Source organism: Haliotis cracherodii, unplaced genomic scaffold (genome assembly GCF_022045235.1).
Source record: "Haliotis cracherodii isolate W230 unplaced genomic scaffold, xgHalCrac1.p SCAF_16, whole genome shotgun sequence".
Lineage (NCBI taxonomy): Eukaryota > Metazoa > Mollusca > Gastropoda > Lepetellida > Haliotidae > Haliotis > Haliotis cracherodii.
In genome coordinates, this window is record NW_027266271.1 from 14,280,036 (window position 1) to 14,296,748 (window position 16,713).

The 16,713-nt window shown below is 39.8% G+C and overlaps 2 protein-coding genes across 2 annotated transcripts in view; one reads left to right on the forward strand and one right to left on the reverse strand.

The window, feature by feature from the left end:
* Positions 1-4,354: 4,354 nt before the first annotated feature.
* The window catches only part of LOC139463854 (uncharacterized), a 117,372-nt gene continuing 105,013 nt past the window's right edge, over positions 4,355-16,713 (forward strand). Inside the window, exons 1-2 of the mRNA XM_071245232.1 lie at positions 4,355-4,361; positions 15,203-15,275. Coding sequence (XP_071101333.1) covers positions 15,203-15,275 — 73 coding nt within the window. The 5' untranslated portion in view covers positions 4,355-4,361. The remainder of the gene's footprint in view (positions 4,362-15,202; positions 15,276-16,713) is intronic.
* LOC139463408 (uncharacterized) lies at positions 10,567-11,503 on the reverse strand. The gene has a single exon (XM_071244665.1). The coding sequence runs from the start codon at positions 11,499-11,501 to the stop codon at positions 10,587-10,589; it is 915 nt and encodes a 304-aa protein (XP_071100766.1). The 5' UTR covers positions 11,502-11,503; the 3' UTR covers positions 10,567-10,586.

Sequence of the window (16,713 nt, forward strand, 5' to 3'; positions counted from 1 at the left end):
TATAAAGGTGTATACTCTTGTTGGATTGTAATCGTGATGGTACAAAGGTGTAATAACCATGCTGGATTGTAATCGTGGTGGTACAAAGGTGTATACTCACACGGGATTGTAATCGTAGTCTTACAAAGACGTATACTCACATGGGATTGTAATCGTAGTGGTTCAATAGTGTATACTCACATAGGATTGTAATCGTGGTGGTTCAAAGGTGTATACTCACATGGGATTGTAATCGTAGTGGTTCAAAGGTGTATACTCACATAGGATTGTAATCGTAGTGGTACAAAGGTGTATACTAACCTGGGATTGTAATCGTTGTGGTACAAAGGTGTATACTCATATGGGATTGTAATCGTAGTGGTACAAAGGTGTATACTCACATAGGATTGTAATCGTAGTTGTACAAAGGTGTATACTCACATAGGATTGTAATCGTAGTCGTACAAAGGTGTGTACTCACCTAGGATTGTAATCGTAGTGGTACAAAGGTGTATATTCACGTGAGATTGTAATCGTTGTGGTACAAAGGTGTATACTCACATGGGATTGTAATCGTAGTGGTACAAAGGCGTATACTTACATGGGGTTGTAATCATGGTGCTATGGTTATGTATTCCGATGTCGCATATAGGGCTCACAACACAAAGGTTGTAAACAAACAAGGTACATCTGCATGGCATTATGCAATTGATTCGAAGGTCGATAATTATTAGGTTTCTTCAGAAATATACTACCGTAGTTATTTTAAGCTAGGGACAAGGTTCTTCAAGTATACCAATGACTGTTGTAAAATATGTGTACCTAACCTAACAAATAGTAATTGTACTGAAAATTGTTTTGAATAAAACCTCAGGTGTACGTATCGAACGCATTTTGTGTTTATTCACAACGCTACTACCTTAATCAAAATCTCTTTGAGCTCTGAACCTCGTTTCACAAAAATGCATTTAAACCTGGACGTATTTAATCGGTAACATGGATAAGAGCATTGATCGGCTCTTCACCGATGTATAGTTGTAATACCTCACAAGTCCAATCTAAGGCAATTAAACATACGTCGTATGCTTTTCAAACCAAGTTCTGGCTCAACTTGAAATGACTGTAATTATGCATTGTACATGGATCCTCTTCAGAACATGTCTACTATTTACGAAACTAACTGATCAGTAGTATACTAACATCCTATCCCGCCCGTGACTGAGGTTATGAACGTTTGTCATTGTGTAATATTTGTCCCAATGGCTGCCTGGGTAGGTGATTTCACTTATCCCTAGGTGAGTATGTTGTACAAACCCCTTTCCTCGCCACACCAACACCATAACCATGATTTTATCTAACCAATCACCAATCCACAACCGCACCCACAACCACATCCACACCCTTACTAACATCCACATCCACAATCCACATCCACAACCACAACCACATCAACACCCACATCAACAACCACATACACATCCACATACACACACCCACCCACATTCAAACGCACATCAACATCCATCTCCACATTCAAATCCACATACAAATCCACATACACCTCAACATAATCATTAACACCCACCTCCACATCCACATCCATATCAACAACCACCTACACATCCACATACACATAAACATTCACACCCACAACCACATCCACACCCTTACTCACATCCACATCCACATCCACAACCACAACCACATCAACAACCACATCAACACCAACATCAACAAGCACATACACATACACATCCACATGCACACCCACACCCACATTCAAACGCACATCAACATCCATCTCCACATCCACATCCAAATCCACATACAAATCCACATAAACATTCACACCCACATCCACATGCACATTCATACCCCACCCACATTCAAACGCACATCCACATCCAAATCCACATACACATCCACATACAGATCCACATAATCATTAATATCCACATACACACCCACACCCATACCAACATTCAAACGCACACCAACAACCATCTCCACGTCCAAATCCACATACACATCCACATAAACATTCACACCCACATCCACATACACATTCATACCCCACCCACATTCAAACGCACATCCACATGCTGAGACCATCTCCACATCCAAATCCACATACACATCCACATAAATATACATACCTACGCAGACACCCACATCCACATCCACATTCGTACCCCACCCACATACACATACACGTTCAAATGGAATAACAAGTTTTTGTATCTTTCATTTTAAACCTCTAAACATATGCATGGGTGTAAACTTACATTTGTTCGGCAGTATATTATTTATGACAGTAATGACATGTTTAAAGCATGACAATTTCAATAGATTGCATGTAAGGCTGACAAATAATCCCATAGAAGTTCATGATTCAAACCAGTTTTCCTCCACATATCGTTGAAAAACACAAAATAACCACATGAAAACATTGCCAGGTGTATTTAAGCAGGATATAATTAATGCGTGAATTTAATCCGACATGTAAAACTGACGTACTTGTCGTAAGAGGCGACTCACGGGATCGGGTGGTCAGGCTCGCTGACATTGTTGATGCATGTCATCGTATCCCGATTGCATGGATCGATGCTCATGATGTCAATCACTAAATTTTCAAGTCCAGACTCGATTATTTCCAGACCGCCGTCAAACAGCTGGCATATTGCTGAGTGCTGCGTTAAACAACAAAACAAACAAACTTTAAGTGGTATTTTTGTAATGGTTCAAAATGCATTTAATTTTATAATTGCACCCCGTTTGAATTGAAATTAAATAGACATATTCCAGAACAACTGACATTTGGTTTGAACAAAAACCAAATATACAAATAAGCTTAAAACCAATATTGTATACATTTATCAAAATAGGTGACAAAGGTGGATATAGGGCAGTGTGTACGTCGATGTTACGACTCATGAAGCGGGCGTACTAACTTTCAAATGTTGCTTTTGTTTGTTGATGAGCACCACACTCCAGCAATATTCCAGCTATATGACGGTGGTCTATAAATAATCGAGTCTGGACAAGACGATCCAGTAAATGACATCATGAGCATCGATTTACGCAATTGGGATACGATGACATGCACCAACCAAGTCAGAAAGACTGGCCACCCGATCCCGTTAGTCGCCTCCCACAACAAGCATGAGTTGCTGGTGACATATTCTAACCTGAATCTTCACGGGTATACAACTGTTGCATTAATCATGGTTCTTATTTCTAACAGACCTGTTACGTTCATGATCATTGCAGCGTTATCGTGATGAATAGTAGTATTAGACGGTACGGGAAATCATACAGTAATATTCTATCTGCTAAAGGAAGGAAGGAGATATGGGAAATGTTGGTGAAGAAGACTTATTAGGAGTGAACAAGTAACTAAAGACAATTTCACGAACTCCCGTGCCTTTGAAAAACAGTCGCTAGTAAACGCGACCCGTGAAGATCAGGGGTAGAATAGGTCTTCAGCAACCCATGTTAGCCGTAACAGGCGACAATGCTTATCGAAAGAAGCGACTAACGGGATCGCGTGGTCAGGCTCGCTGACGTGGATTGATTCTCATGATGTCAATCACTATTTTGTCTGGTCCAGACTCGATTATTTACAGATCGCCGTCATATAGCTGGAATAATGCTGAGTGCGACGTTGACCAACAAACGAACAAACAAACTATGCAAATACCTAGTGAATACTAAATATGCATGCCCTTGATTGGAAGGTATGTAGTATAGAGGGTTAAATATCTTTATGTCACAGTACACACCTGACATGCATATTAGGACTTCATTAGAAATATAACTTTGAAATTGTTATGCAGGATCCCTTTTACCCTCGAAATGTTTGGTATCTCAGGTATATATGGAATACTGTAAGGGACATTCTCGCGATCTCGCATTCTCGCGATCTCGACCTTTGGAAACGAGCTAAATATGCCCAAAACACGAGAATGCGAGATCGCGAGAATGTCCCTTACAGTATTCCATAGGTATATATTTTGCGCACGCACGATTCACAGCACGTGGGATAAATATAAAAGTTATACATGGGGGTTAGGTGTGTCCTTACGGTGTATCTATAGAAACCCGTGAATGGCTTCACTAATGGTTCACACCCAACTAATGGTTCACACCCAACTCATCTAATTATGTTAAAACCAAGTCATTTTATGGTCATAACGTCATCTTCTTCTTTCCAAATTCTGACCAATGAAAGTCTTGGACTTTGCAGTTCAGTAAAGACGTATGGAAGATTTCTTTAAAATAAATAACCTTAAAAGGTTTTATTATGCCAATTAAACCTGCGCGCTGTGTATTTAAGCACAGGTTGAGGGGCTTCTTCATCACAGGCCAGCGCAAGTGAAACTGTAAGTTTTGTTTTGCCTATTTTCCAGAACAAGTAGATTTCTATATCGCTTCAGATTTGCGTATGATATCCTAGTCTAATTTGCAGTTGATATTGAGATATATTTTTTCTTAATACTAATTTATAAAAGCTGCTTTTTAGTATTTACTGTAGTGGTAAAATTGTTCCGATAACGTCAGAATGTTTTACAGTGCTACTGAAAGGTTCCCGATGTACAGTTTCCATTGTAATTATTAAACATAACTGAAACAGAAAACTCGATATCTGATAAGGTAGGAAAGAACATATATTTATCAAATAAAAAAGGCGACAAAACCGTTTCTATAATCCTAAAAAATCATTGTACGTTTCCGGCTATATCCTGAGAAGGTGTGAAAGCAAATTCTGAGGAATTCAAAACGTCTCGAATATCCACTGATTTCTCTGGGCGTAAAAGACAAAATGGTGATGAAAAGTATACAAATGGACCACTGGCAATCAGTGATGACACCTGGGTTTGTTTTGTTCTTTGCGAAACGGGGGTTAGCATGTCCAGTTTAACGTTGCACCTGCCATTCACAAATATTATTTAGAAAGCAAGTGCCAGTTTTTAGGAGGTACGAAAACGCCTTGTTAAAGTCGAAGAATGGGATAACGTCATGCATCATGTTGACAAGCGACGCTTCACATTCAGCAAATTCCTCTGAAAGCTTTATTTATCTGAATGTCTACCATATTTCTTTCTAGACTCAACAATGTTCTACAAACTGTCCTCTCGCACCGATATGGATCTTCTCCGGTACTTTATCTGCCAGAAAATAATTTTCACACAGTTTGCTATTTAATAATCGACCAAGATTTGTGATAACCATCTCGGCAGATAGAGTCCCTCATAGATCCATATCGGCGCGAGAGGAAAGTTTGTACGAAATTATTGAAACCAGAAAAAAGACGTATACAAACAGTTGCTTGCAACAAAGCTTGTCAATCAAGGTTTGACCATCAAAGACCCTCTTTAGTCATTCCAGGCAATTTATGGGAGACATTAAGATAAATAAAAGCTTTCAGAGGAATTTGCTGAATATCAAATGTCGCTTGTCAACATGATGCGCGATGTTATCCCATTTATGGCAAACATTCAGATAAATAATATCATTCAAGACAATCATCACAAATCTTGCTATTTAATTATCAACCAGACCCGGGATAGAATTGGTCTTCAGCAACCTATGCTTGTCGTAAGAGGCGACTAACGGAAACGGATGGTCAGACTCGCTGACTTGGTCGATGCATGTCATCGTATCCCAATTGCGTATATGATGTCAGTCACTGGATTGTCTGGTCCAGATTCGATTATTTCCAGAACGTCTTCATATAGCTGGATTATTACTTAGTGCGGCGTTAAACAAGAAAGAAAGCAAACAAAATATTGATCAAACTTTAACACTGATCTTGACCATGCCATTGAATCAGCCAAAACCAATGTAGTGGATCCATCCGTCTAATGCCGTCTAAGTGTACCCTTCTTCCTGACATCAAACTCAATGTTCAAGATTTACTAATAGTATACATTTTGTTCGTCAACATGTTCATTGAAGCTTTATGGATCACTAAGAGTGAGGGATTGTAGCATTTACAATAAAAACATCAGTCTAAACGCCAATATATGCACGTCGCCAATATTGTTTAGAAGAAATGGATTTTCTCAATAAATTAGATAGCAACCCCAACGTTAATGAAATTGTCCGATTACTTATGAGACTCATATGGTTTAAAGAGTCACAATCCTTACCTGCGGGTAGACCCGGACCAGTTGTTGAACCTCGCAGTCGGCGTACAAGTTGTCCCGCCTTATCTTATATTTCATCTTTACGAGAAAAGATGTTATGAAAAGACATGTTCCATACATTGTTCAATTACCTTTCAATCTGCATTATTTATGATGGGTAGGTAGTGTTACGAATGTGGTGAGATAGGCGAGTAAAGCATTTGTAAGTTTGTACCTTAAACGCATGGACGGAATAAGGATATTTTCATAGTGATTGCATCCCTTGGGTAAATGTATAATATGAAATACATAAATTGTGACTTGCCTCTGGAAGTCACAAAAAAAACAACCTTAGACATTACATATATAATTAATGATAGATATATGTCGTTGAAGAAACTCAAATTTGTCATAAAGGTGTACGTCCTGCACATGTTCAGGTATATTACTATTCCATTGTGAAATGTTGGAATATTGGGTTTGTTTGGGAGGTGATGAACAACGCGGGAGCACTAGCATCGACTTTTTCCTATGGTTTAGGACGGGTGTGGAGTTCAACTGAAATTTCGTACAAAATATTTTTACAAAGCGTTACAAATATATTTCAGAGAGAATCATCGACATAAAATTGCAGCTGTTTTTTAAGACTTATCTAACTGGGCGTGTAGTCATCTCTCAGATGGCATCCATGTCTACTTGCGTCTTTGGTCATGTGGACAAGGTATCTACCTCGGATGAGAAGGTCCGTTGTTCGACTCCCATCAGTATCAATGCGATGACTATTAAAACTTTTTTTTAAAACTTAGCTATGGGATAAGACGGACTGTTCTGACGCTGTCATCTATATTGACATTTGTAGAATAGTATAATTATAGAAATTGTCAAACAGAATAAGATATTTGTTAAGAAAACCGGTGAGCAAAATAAACTTTACTCAGCTAATTTTATAATATGTTTGATTTTCAATATCTTAAGTATATCCCAATCTTGAACTGTATTTGTACATAGTTTTACTTTATATAATATAGTTTGATTAAAGACTTTAAAAAAATGAAAAAAGAATCGCATAATACATATCTGCTGATGGGTATCGTAGACATCTTATCATTGCCCGCCTTTGGGTTTTTCCGGCACAAATATACATTTCAAACATGGAGGGGGTCATGTTATTGCAAAATTCTCACCCCAGTCTTCATTGAATTTGTTTTTACACAAAATTACCACAGATTACTTTTTACAAACTGTTGCAGGAATGAGTGGCGGTTAATTTGATATCACAGCAAGGTTTTTTCAATTTTCAATTTAATAAAAAAACCTCGATATTCTGTTTTTGCATCTCAGTTTACACACGTATTAAAAAAGAGATTTATTGATGTTCTCCCAGTGTATCAATCAGTCGAGGAAAAATCTAGAATATCGTTGGAAATTGAAACAATAAAGTAGATATAAACAAATGTCCAAACCTAAAGTTTGACTATGAAATTAGAAAAGCAGGTAGAAAGTCCATATATACCCAACAACAAAAGTTCCCATGGCACCACTATTTTAGTGTATATTTCAAACAAGTAAAGTTTGGTATTCAATATTGTAGTACATGTATGTCACAAGAACGCAACTGCTACAGAAAAACATGCATTCCATGCAAAAGTTGACTTTTATGCAAGCCCAATGCATTTCACAGCCCAAGAATGGGTATAAAAACATGTGCGTTAACGTGATTCCATATGCACTGTTCAGCATCGTGCTGACAACAAGCACTCAGAAAAACAACAAAATTATGCAATTATTCAACCTTACGTATTACCACGCCTGCCACGTCTGTGAGCCATTGGTATGCTTGAAGCAGGATCGAGTCAACGTGATGTTGCAAGACAATTTAACGTCCACAGAAACACCATTTGGTGTTTATGGCAACGTTGGCAACAGACGAATGCAGTCAGAGACCATCCTCGGAGTGGCAGGCCACGCGTAACCAATAATCGACAAGACAACCGGATTCGAACAACACACCTACGTAATCGATTCCAGCAAGCAACAGTGACTGCAAGAAGCATCCCTGGCCTTCGACGAATATCTTCACATACCGTACGTCGCCGCCTCAGATGTGCAGGGATTGTCGCCAGAAGACCCGCCAGACGTCCCATTTTGACAGGAAACCACCGTCAAGCACGTCTACAGTGGTGCAGTCAGTATTATTATATATATACTGAACAACAAAAGTTCCTGTAACATTGAAAAAGACTTAATGCAAAGTTATGTTTTTACCAAATCTCAAACAATTTCGGTTTGCAACAGATAAAACACTTCTGTAAGTGTTCAAATGGTTTAATTTGCCATACTGACTTCACAAAATGCGTGATTTCATATAAAAAAACATGAACATGCCAAAATGTCAATTTACAAATCAATAGCGTGTTGCGATGCAAACAACACATCTCCGTCTCATGGAATGGACCAGGCGTCGCACAAAGTCCTGTGGGACTGTCCGTTTCGAAGTTCCTGGAGTATCTGTGGAACACGTGGTTGACGTCGAAGGCGCCGATCCATCTCATCCCACATGTGCTCGATTGGTGAGAGATCAGGGGAGCGAGCCGGCCAGGGGATGACATTCACGTTGTTTTGTTGAGGGGAGACCTGAACAAGTCGAGCAATATGAGGCCGGGCGTTGTCATGCTGAAAGGTAATGCCTGGGCCATGCCGACGCAAAAACGGTAGAAAAACAGGGCCGATGGTCTCGTCGCAGTAGCGCTTTTCATTGAGATTTCCCTCTACCACTATCAAACGGGTCCTCTGTCTTGCTGTAATTCCCACCCCATACATAACGCTGCCGCCCCCGAACCGATCTTCTTCCTCGACACAATGATTGACGTAACGTTCACCTCGACGTCGGTACACTCGAATCCGTCCATCGCTGTGGCTGAGGTGAAAACGGGACTCGTCAGTGAATAGAACTTGTCCCCACTGCGTGGCCGTCCAGCATAGACGCTGTCTGCACCACTGTCGACGTGCATGGCGGTGGTTTCCTGTGAAATGCATGGAATGCTTGCTTTTCGGTAGCAGTTGCGTTTTTGTGACTTGATTCCATACATGTACTACAATATTGAAAACCAAACTTTACTTGTTTGAAAAATACACTAAAATATTGGTGTCACAGGAACTTTTGTTGTTTAGTATACATTACACCTAGTTATATAAAAATAATAGTCGTACATGTATTTGATGAGTAAGTGAGTGAGTTGGGTAAAACGCCGCGTTGAACACTGGTATTACAGTCTTATCAAGGCATGTCTCCCTTAATGTGGGAGGAACGCAAATCTTAGACGTTTTCCACTTTGGAGAAACCAACGAGCACGTGTATGGTGCTGACAAACCAAGAAACATGATCGGGACGAAGCGGGATTCGAACCCACGATCATAGGTTTCTGGCATGCTCAAGGAACGCAACTCTGCACAGCGATTTGCGGTGCCTTAGACGACTGGGCCACTTGTGCCCCACATTTACTTGATATACTCTTAAAAAAACACAAAGCCAGATTTGTGTGAGGTAGGAAAATACTTTTATACGAGGAACCGAAGAAAGTATTGAGCCAAAATGTTGTGGAGAGAACACTTGGTGATTGCAGTCAGCTCAGGTATCGGTACAAAGGAAAAGTCCAAGGTGAAAGTCAGCTACCATCAATAACGCGTATGTCCCCCGTTGGAATCGATAGAGGCCTGACGACTCTGTCCATGGAAAAGACGAGTATGCGAGTCACATCCTGGGGAATGGTAGCCCACTCGACCTGCAACGCAAAAGCCAACTGCTGCATCGTCTGAGGTTTTGGTTGACGTCGGCGTTGCCCTCCAATTCATCCCACAGCTGCTCTATCGGGTTCAAATCCCGGGATCTGAAGAGCCAGGGGAGAACATAAACGTTGTTGTTGTGTAGACAGGCTCTTGTAATCCGTGCTGTATGCAGTCGAGCGTTGACCTGCTGGAATACACCGTTGCCGTTGGCTGCAATTGGGAGGACGTGTGGTAGGAGAATTTCGTTGAAGTATTGTTGAGCCGTAAGATTGCCGTAGATATGGACCAAACCTGTCCAGACATGATGAGAGAAAGGCGCCCACATCATAACGCTACCCCTACCTGTCCACCTCCTGTACGCAGTTTCCGGCGTAACGTTCTCCCCGACGTCTCTAGACCCGTGCTCACGCCTCGCCCAACATTTTCCTGCTAACCTAATATGACACCTTAAACGGCCACTAAAGACACCATAACTTATGAAATACACCTTGTGATACGGCAACAACTTACAATCTTAAAATTGTGTTTATGAGTCAATTGAAATTGTATTTGTCAACGAACAGGTTATCGCAGATATCGTATACAGTATGTAACTAGAAGAAGTCTTTATTTGTACCAAGGCCACTGGCCCATATACAATACATAAATTTGAAATAGTGTGGTACATGAAAAAAGGTAATGTCAGGTACAAATTTACAGGTTTACAGGCTTTTCATAATTACGTCTTCTTTCATAGCTGTAATACAGGTATTTACATAGTTTTCCAAGTAATTGTTTACACGAAGATGACAGTAGCGTTTTAAATTTATGCATATTTGGATTATTGCAAAATGTTGTTGGTAAATACAGATGTCTAATATCGTTGTAATATTCACATTCTAAAGTAAAATGATATTCATTCTCTATACTTGTTTCACATATGGGGCAGAGTCGTAAACGTAAGTCAATATCAGCCCATCTACCTTCGTTTACCTTAAGTCTTAGTAGCCCGGCTCTAAGCCTTATCAAAACATTTCGATATTTTATTTCAGTAATAATGGAAAGGTATTTTTCTGGCTCCAGGAGACTTTTAAATTCTTTATACAGAATGTACCTAGAACTAGCCTTGATAGTACTATTCCATGATTGGTAAAACATATTTATCAAAACGTTTTTAAAACTATTCATGAATGATGGTTTATCGCCAACAGCTTGACTGAGCCAAACTACTCCGAATCCGTGAGAAAATAATATGGAACGAATAGAAGAAGCATAGTTATGACGACCACACTTGTCGTTATATACAAGCATATTATAAGATTTTCTTGGTATCCTATCTTCGTCCATTTCAATCAGTTTTAGCCAATACTTTACAGAACGACACATAGCATTTACATGTTGTGGGTACCGACCGCATTCCCCATACACAATAGCATTTGGGGTTTGCAAACCAACGTTAAGAAACTTCTTACAAGCCATAATATGCACTTGTTCTATTTTTTCAAATCTGTCTACACCCCATATTTCCGCACCATATAAAAGAATAGGTTGAATCTGAGTATCAAATATTTTAAAGAAAACTGAAGTGTCAACAAAACCAATCTTCCGTAGATTGCGAAATATTTCCATTAAAGCTCGTCTACCCCTTGATGCTAGATCTGAAACACATTGGTTCATCTTTGATGTATATGAGAATACAAACCCAAGATATCTATAGGAGTTAGCGGTTGAAATACGTTTGCCTTTATAGAACCATTTCTCATGAACAGATAACCGCCCTCCTCGTCTAAATACAACACTCGTTTTATCTAAATTAACCGTTAATCCATGTGAATCTGCAAAGTTATCAAGAATATTAAGTTGGTTCTGTAAACCAGTTACTGTGTCAGAGGCAAGAATAACATCGTCGGCAAACAATAATAATAATATTTCAAACAAGTCAGGAAATAATTGTACGCCGTGTTTCCCATGTGATGAAACATCATTTGACAGTTCATTGATGAAAAAGGAAAATAATAGAGGGCTTAATATACAGCCTTGTTTAACTCCGTTAGGACAATCAAAATATTCTGTATAAATGTTATCATTACATCTCACACACGCTTTCACGGAGGCATAGATTCCCTTAAGTGCTCTCATCATCTTTCCACCCAAGCCTGCATCGTGCAGACACTCCCATAGTTTAAGATGATTTACTGAATCAAAGGCTTTTTTTAAATCCACAAAAGCAACGTATAATTTCCCTTTTCTTTTCGATAAACATTTGTTAACAATTGCATTCAACGTGAATATGTGGTCAGCAGGAGAATATCCCTGTCTAAAGCCTGCTTGTGTCTCAGGTAATTTACTTCTTATATTAGCCCAGTTTGTAAGTCTAGAGTTTAAGACACTTGTGTAAACCTTACTAATTGTACACAATAGAGATATCCCTCTAAAGTTATCCGGATTATTTTTGTTACCTTTCTTATGTAGTGGAAGGATAATAGCTTTCGTCCAGTTCTGAGGGAATAATCCAGAATCAAATAACTTATTGAACAAATTTCGTAGGAAAGGAGTTATTACATTTTCACAACATTTTAACATTTCAATGACCACGTCATCAACACCAGGGGATTTGCCATTCTTTAAACGATTTATAGCCTTGTGGATTTCTGAGTCGGTAATCGGCGACTCCAAAATACACTGGTCAATCTCATCAAGTATAAAATCTTCATCACATTGACATTCGACTTCAGCATGTAATACATCTGTACACTGAAAAACGTTTGTAAAATGATCAAACCAGCACTCTTTACTTATGTAATTCTTTGTTTCCCTACGACCTGATATACTCCGTAACTCTCTCCAAAATGTGGTTGAATCAGATAGAGATAGCTTTAGTTTTGTTCGTGTCATAAATTGATAGTTTGATTTTGCTGTTCTGCAAACATGTTTATACTTGTTTCTCATTTTACAAAAGATTAACTTATTTTCGTTAGATTTCTTCTCTTTGAATTTCCTCATGTATCGCCTTGCTTCCCGTTTTGCTCGTCTGCATTCACTATTATAAAACCCCGTATTTCGGGGTGAACTTTTAACACAAGGTACTTTCATACAGTCAGCGGCACAAAGAACAACATTAACAAATTCTTCGAGGGCAAGATTGAAATCAAAAGTTAAAAGATCGATGAGCTCGTTGAAGGATGGACATAGATTTGTTATACTTCCTATAAACACATCACGCTTACGAGGGTTCCATTTATATTTGTGTGTTTTGGTGGAAAGATAATCATCACTTGTAGATACTTTAGGGAGAAATATGTCCAAATGTAGACATACAGGCATATGTTTTGACTCAACTCTTGTATCCACAAACATGGATTGACAACAATTGTGAACATTAACTGAACCTATAAAATAATCAATTACGCTACATCCTTGATCTGCTATGTAAGTGAAACTACCCTCTTTGTCTCCAGTTGTCCTGCCGTTGAAGATATATAAATCATGAGTGAAACACAGTTCCAGTAGCTTACGACCAAAAGCGTTTACAAAACTATCACATGACTGTCTCTTTTCTACTGGAACGGGTGGTTCATCGGGGAATGCTGTATTGTTGAGGCCACGTTGAGTTAGTGTCTCAGGTGGGCTGTTTCCCCGCCTAGACGGGCATTCAGGTCCCCACAGATGATGACCTCACAGTCTAAGTCACTATGCTCAATCAACCACTGGTCAACCAATTCAATGGCGGTTGCCTTTTCAGTTGCAACGTAGAATGTTGAGCCGATGGGTGGAACATACATTCCAAATAATAACAGGTTGTTGCCAAGAGTTGAGAAATTATCAAATTTAATGCATACGACATTGTGTATATCTAATTCAATCTGTTGGCAGTGCAGGTCTATACGGGTCTTAACCAACAACGTTACACCGCCTGACAGTCTACCAGCCTTAGCTAGCCTATGAGCTTTTGCAATATATGTGTCATAAGCTGACAGCTGAGGTATGGATAATGCATAGTCAATAAATGTTTCAACTAGACATATAATTTCGAAGCCTTTTATGTAATCTAAAAAGTCTAGATCGTCTATTTTGGAAAGAAAACCTTCAATATTCCATGTAACTATTTTGAGGTTTGATATGGAAATGGAATGTTCTGCACCTGATAATTCAGAAGTGATGGTAGGGGCCGGGCCGTATCCCTAGCTACTGTCCACGGTAGCACTGTGCTCGGAATTGCTGTTGGGGGCGGAGTGGACAGCTCTTAGAGGTTGGGCATTCCGGGAAACAGGAACAGTAGTGGTTGGTTTAGCATGTACATATCTCCATGTCGATTCGTGTCTGGATGTGTTGTCATGGGTACCAGGTTTTGTGACCAGTCTACCAGTTTTGTAGTACGCATCTAGGCCTTTGTCCCTCAGATCAGCTAGAGTCTGTCTCTGGTGCTTGGTTAGGTCGTTAGCAACGCCTATAGCAACACTCCTAAAGGTATGTCTGTGCTTCAGTACTATAATCTTCTCCTCCGTCAGAGAAAACTTAGCAATGAGAGGGCGGGGTTTATTGGGTTGCGGCTGTTTGACCCCTATCCGATGCGCCCGTATAATATCGGTGCGTTGCCAATCCTTTGTCTTCACATGCTCATTGAGCATAGTAATAACTTTATTCTTGCACATTTCGAAGGTCTCATCAGCTTCTTCAGGCACGCCATAAAATACTACGTTGTCCCGACGACTGAAGGCCTCTAACCTGTCGATATCAGAGTCTTGACTAGATACCTTGTCTTCAAGTTGTTCAACTTTCTGATAGAGTGCATCTATATCACTGTAGATAGTCTCCTGTTCAAGTCCAACCCTTTCTACCTCTGAGCGCACTTCTGAAAGTGAGTTCTCAAGTGATGAACACTTGCTGCTAAGGTCGGTTAGTTGTGATTTAATTAAACTCATCTCGGTAAACAGAGACTGTCGGAAATCCCGTAGTTCTGCGAGGATATCTGATTTGATCTCAGTCTTTACATTGTTCAAATCTTCCATAGTAACAGGCCCTGGGTTGGTCTCAACATCACGAGAGAGTAATATAACTAAGCGATTAACTGTTTCTTTTTCACGGCAGTGTGATTGCACATTACAATTTCTCATAAGAACACCAATGGAAATTCTGATTGCACATGTTTTATTTTGATGTTTGTCATTCTGGGGCTACTTGAACATTGAATTTGCAGAACTATCTAACCAACTTGAAAATCTAATGTAAGATTATGAAATATATCGATTAACTTCAAAACTGCTGACTAAAAGCAAATTTTTGTCAAGAGAAGATCTGTAATGGTTATCATATTTTTATATACCCAGCAGATGGAGAAGTCAAGTTCAGCCAACCCACTCTTCAGTGTGTATCTGATTGTCCTGGCCCTCTCTCTATCCAGGGGTAAGTGGGGGTTAGGGGGAGACAGGGAGCGTTCTTTGTGTACATGTATGTGTATGTGAACCTTGTTTTTGTGTGCCTCTGTGTGTGTGTGGCGTGCATGTGTCTAATTATCCTGGCCCTTTCTCTAAATAGGCGTACGTAGTAATCTACTATAGTGTGTGCCTCTGTGTGTGTGGCGTGCATGTCTCTGATTATCCTGGCCCTCTCGCTCTAAATAGGCGTACGTAGTAATCTACTATAGTGTGTGCCTCTAGATGTGTGGCGTGCATGTGTCTGATTATGCTGTCCCTCTCTCTAAATAGGGGTAAGTAGTAATCTACTATAGTGTGTGTATGTGTGGCGTGCATGTGCCTAATTATCCTGGCCCTCACTCTAAATAGGGCTAAGAAGTAATCTACTATAGTGTGTGTATGTGTGGCGTGCATGTGTCTGATTATCCTAGCCCTCTCTCTCTAAATAGGCGTAAGTAGTTACCTTCTATAGTGTGTGCCTGTGTCTGTGTGGCGTGCATGTCTCTGATTATCCTGTCCCTCTCTCTAAATAGGGGTAAGTAGTAATCTACTATAGTGTGTGTATGTGTGGCGTGCATGTGTCTGATTATCCTGGCCCTCTCTCTCTAAATAGGCGTAAGTAGTTATCTTCTATAGTGTGTGCCTGTGTCTGTGTGGCGTGCATGTCTCTGATTATCCTGGCCCTCTCTCTAAATAGGCGTACATATAGTAATCTACTATAGTGTTTGCATCTCTGTGTGTGGTGTGCATGTGTCTGATCATGCTGGTCCTCTCTGTAACTAGGGGTAAGTAGTAATCTACTTTTGTGTGTTTCTGTGTCCGATTGTCCTGTCCTCTCTGAAACTAGGGGTAAGTAGTAATCTACTTGTGTGTGTTTCTGTGTCCGATTATCCTGTCCTCTCTGTAACTAGGGGTAAGTAGTAATCTACTTTTGTGTGTTTCTGTGTCCGATTATCCTGTCCTCTCTGAAACTAGGGGTAAGTAGTAATCTACTTTTGTGTGTTTCTGTGTCCGATTATCCTGTCCTCTCTGTAACTAGGGGTAAGTAGTAATCTACTTTTGTGTGTTTCTGTGTCCGATTATCCTGTCCTCTCTGTAACTAGGGGTAAGTAGTAATCTACTTTTGTGTGTTTCTGTGTCCGATTATCCTGTCCTCTCTGTAACTAGGGGTAAGTAGTAATCTACTTTTGTGTGTTTATGTGTCTGATTATCCTGATCCTTTCTGTAAGTAGTCTCTACTATGGTTATGGTGTGTGTGTTTACGTGTACGTGTACGTGTACGTGTACGTGTAAATGATTGCGAAATATTCCGTGTGATTCTAAACTTTTGGATAGTTGTATCTGCAGTTTTTTGTGTACTCTCTATCGTGTTTGTATCTCTCTGTCTGTCTATCTGTCTGTGTGTGCGTTCGTGGGTGTGGGCGCGG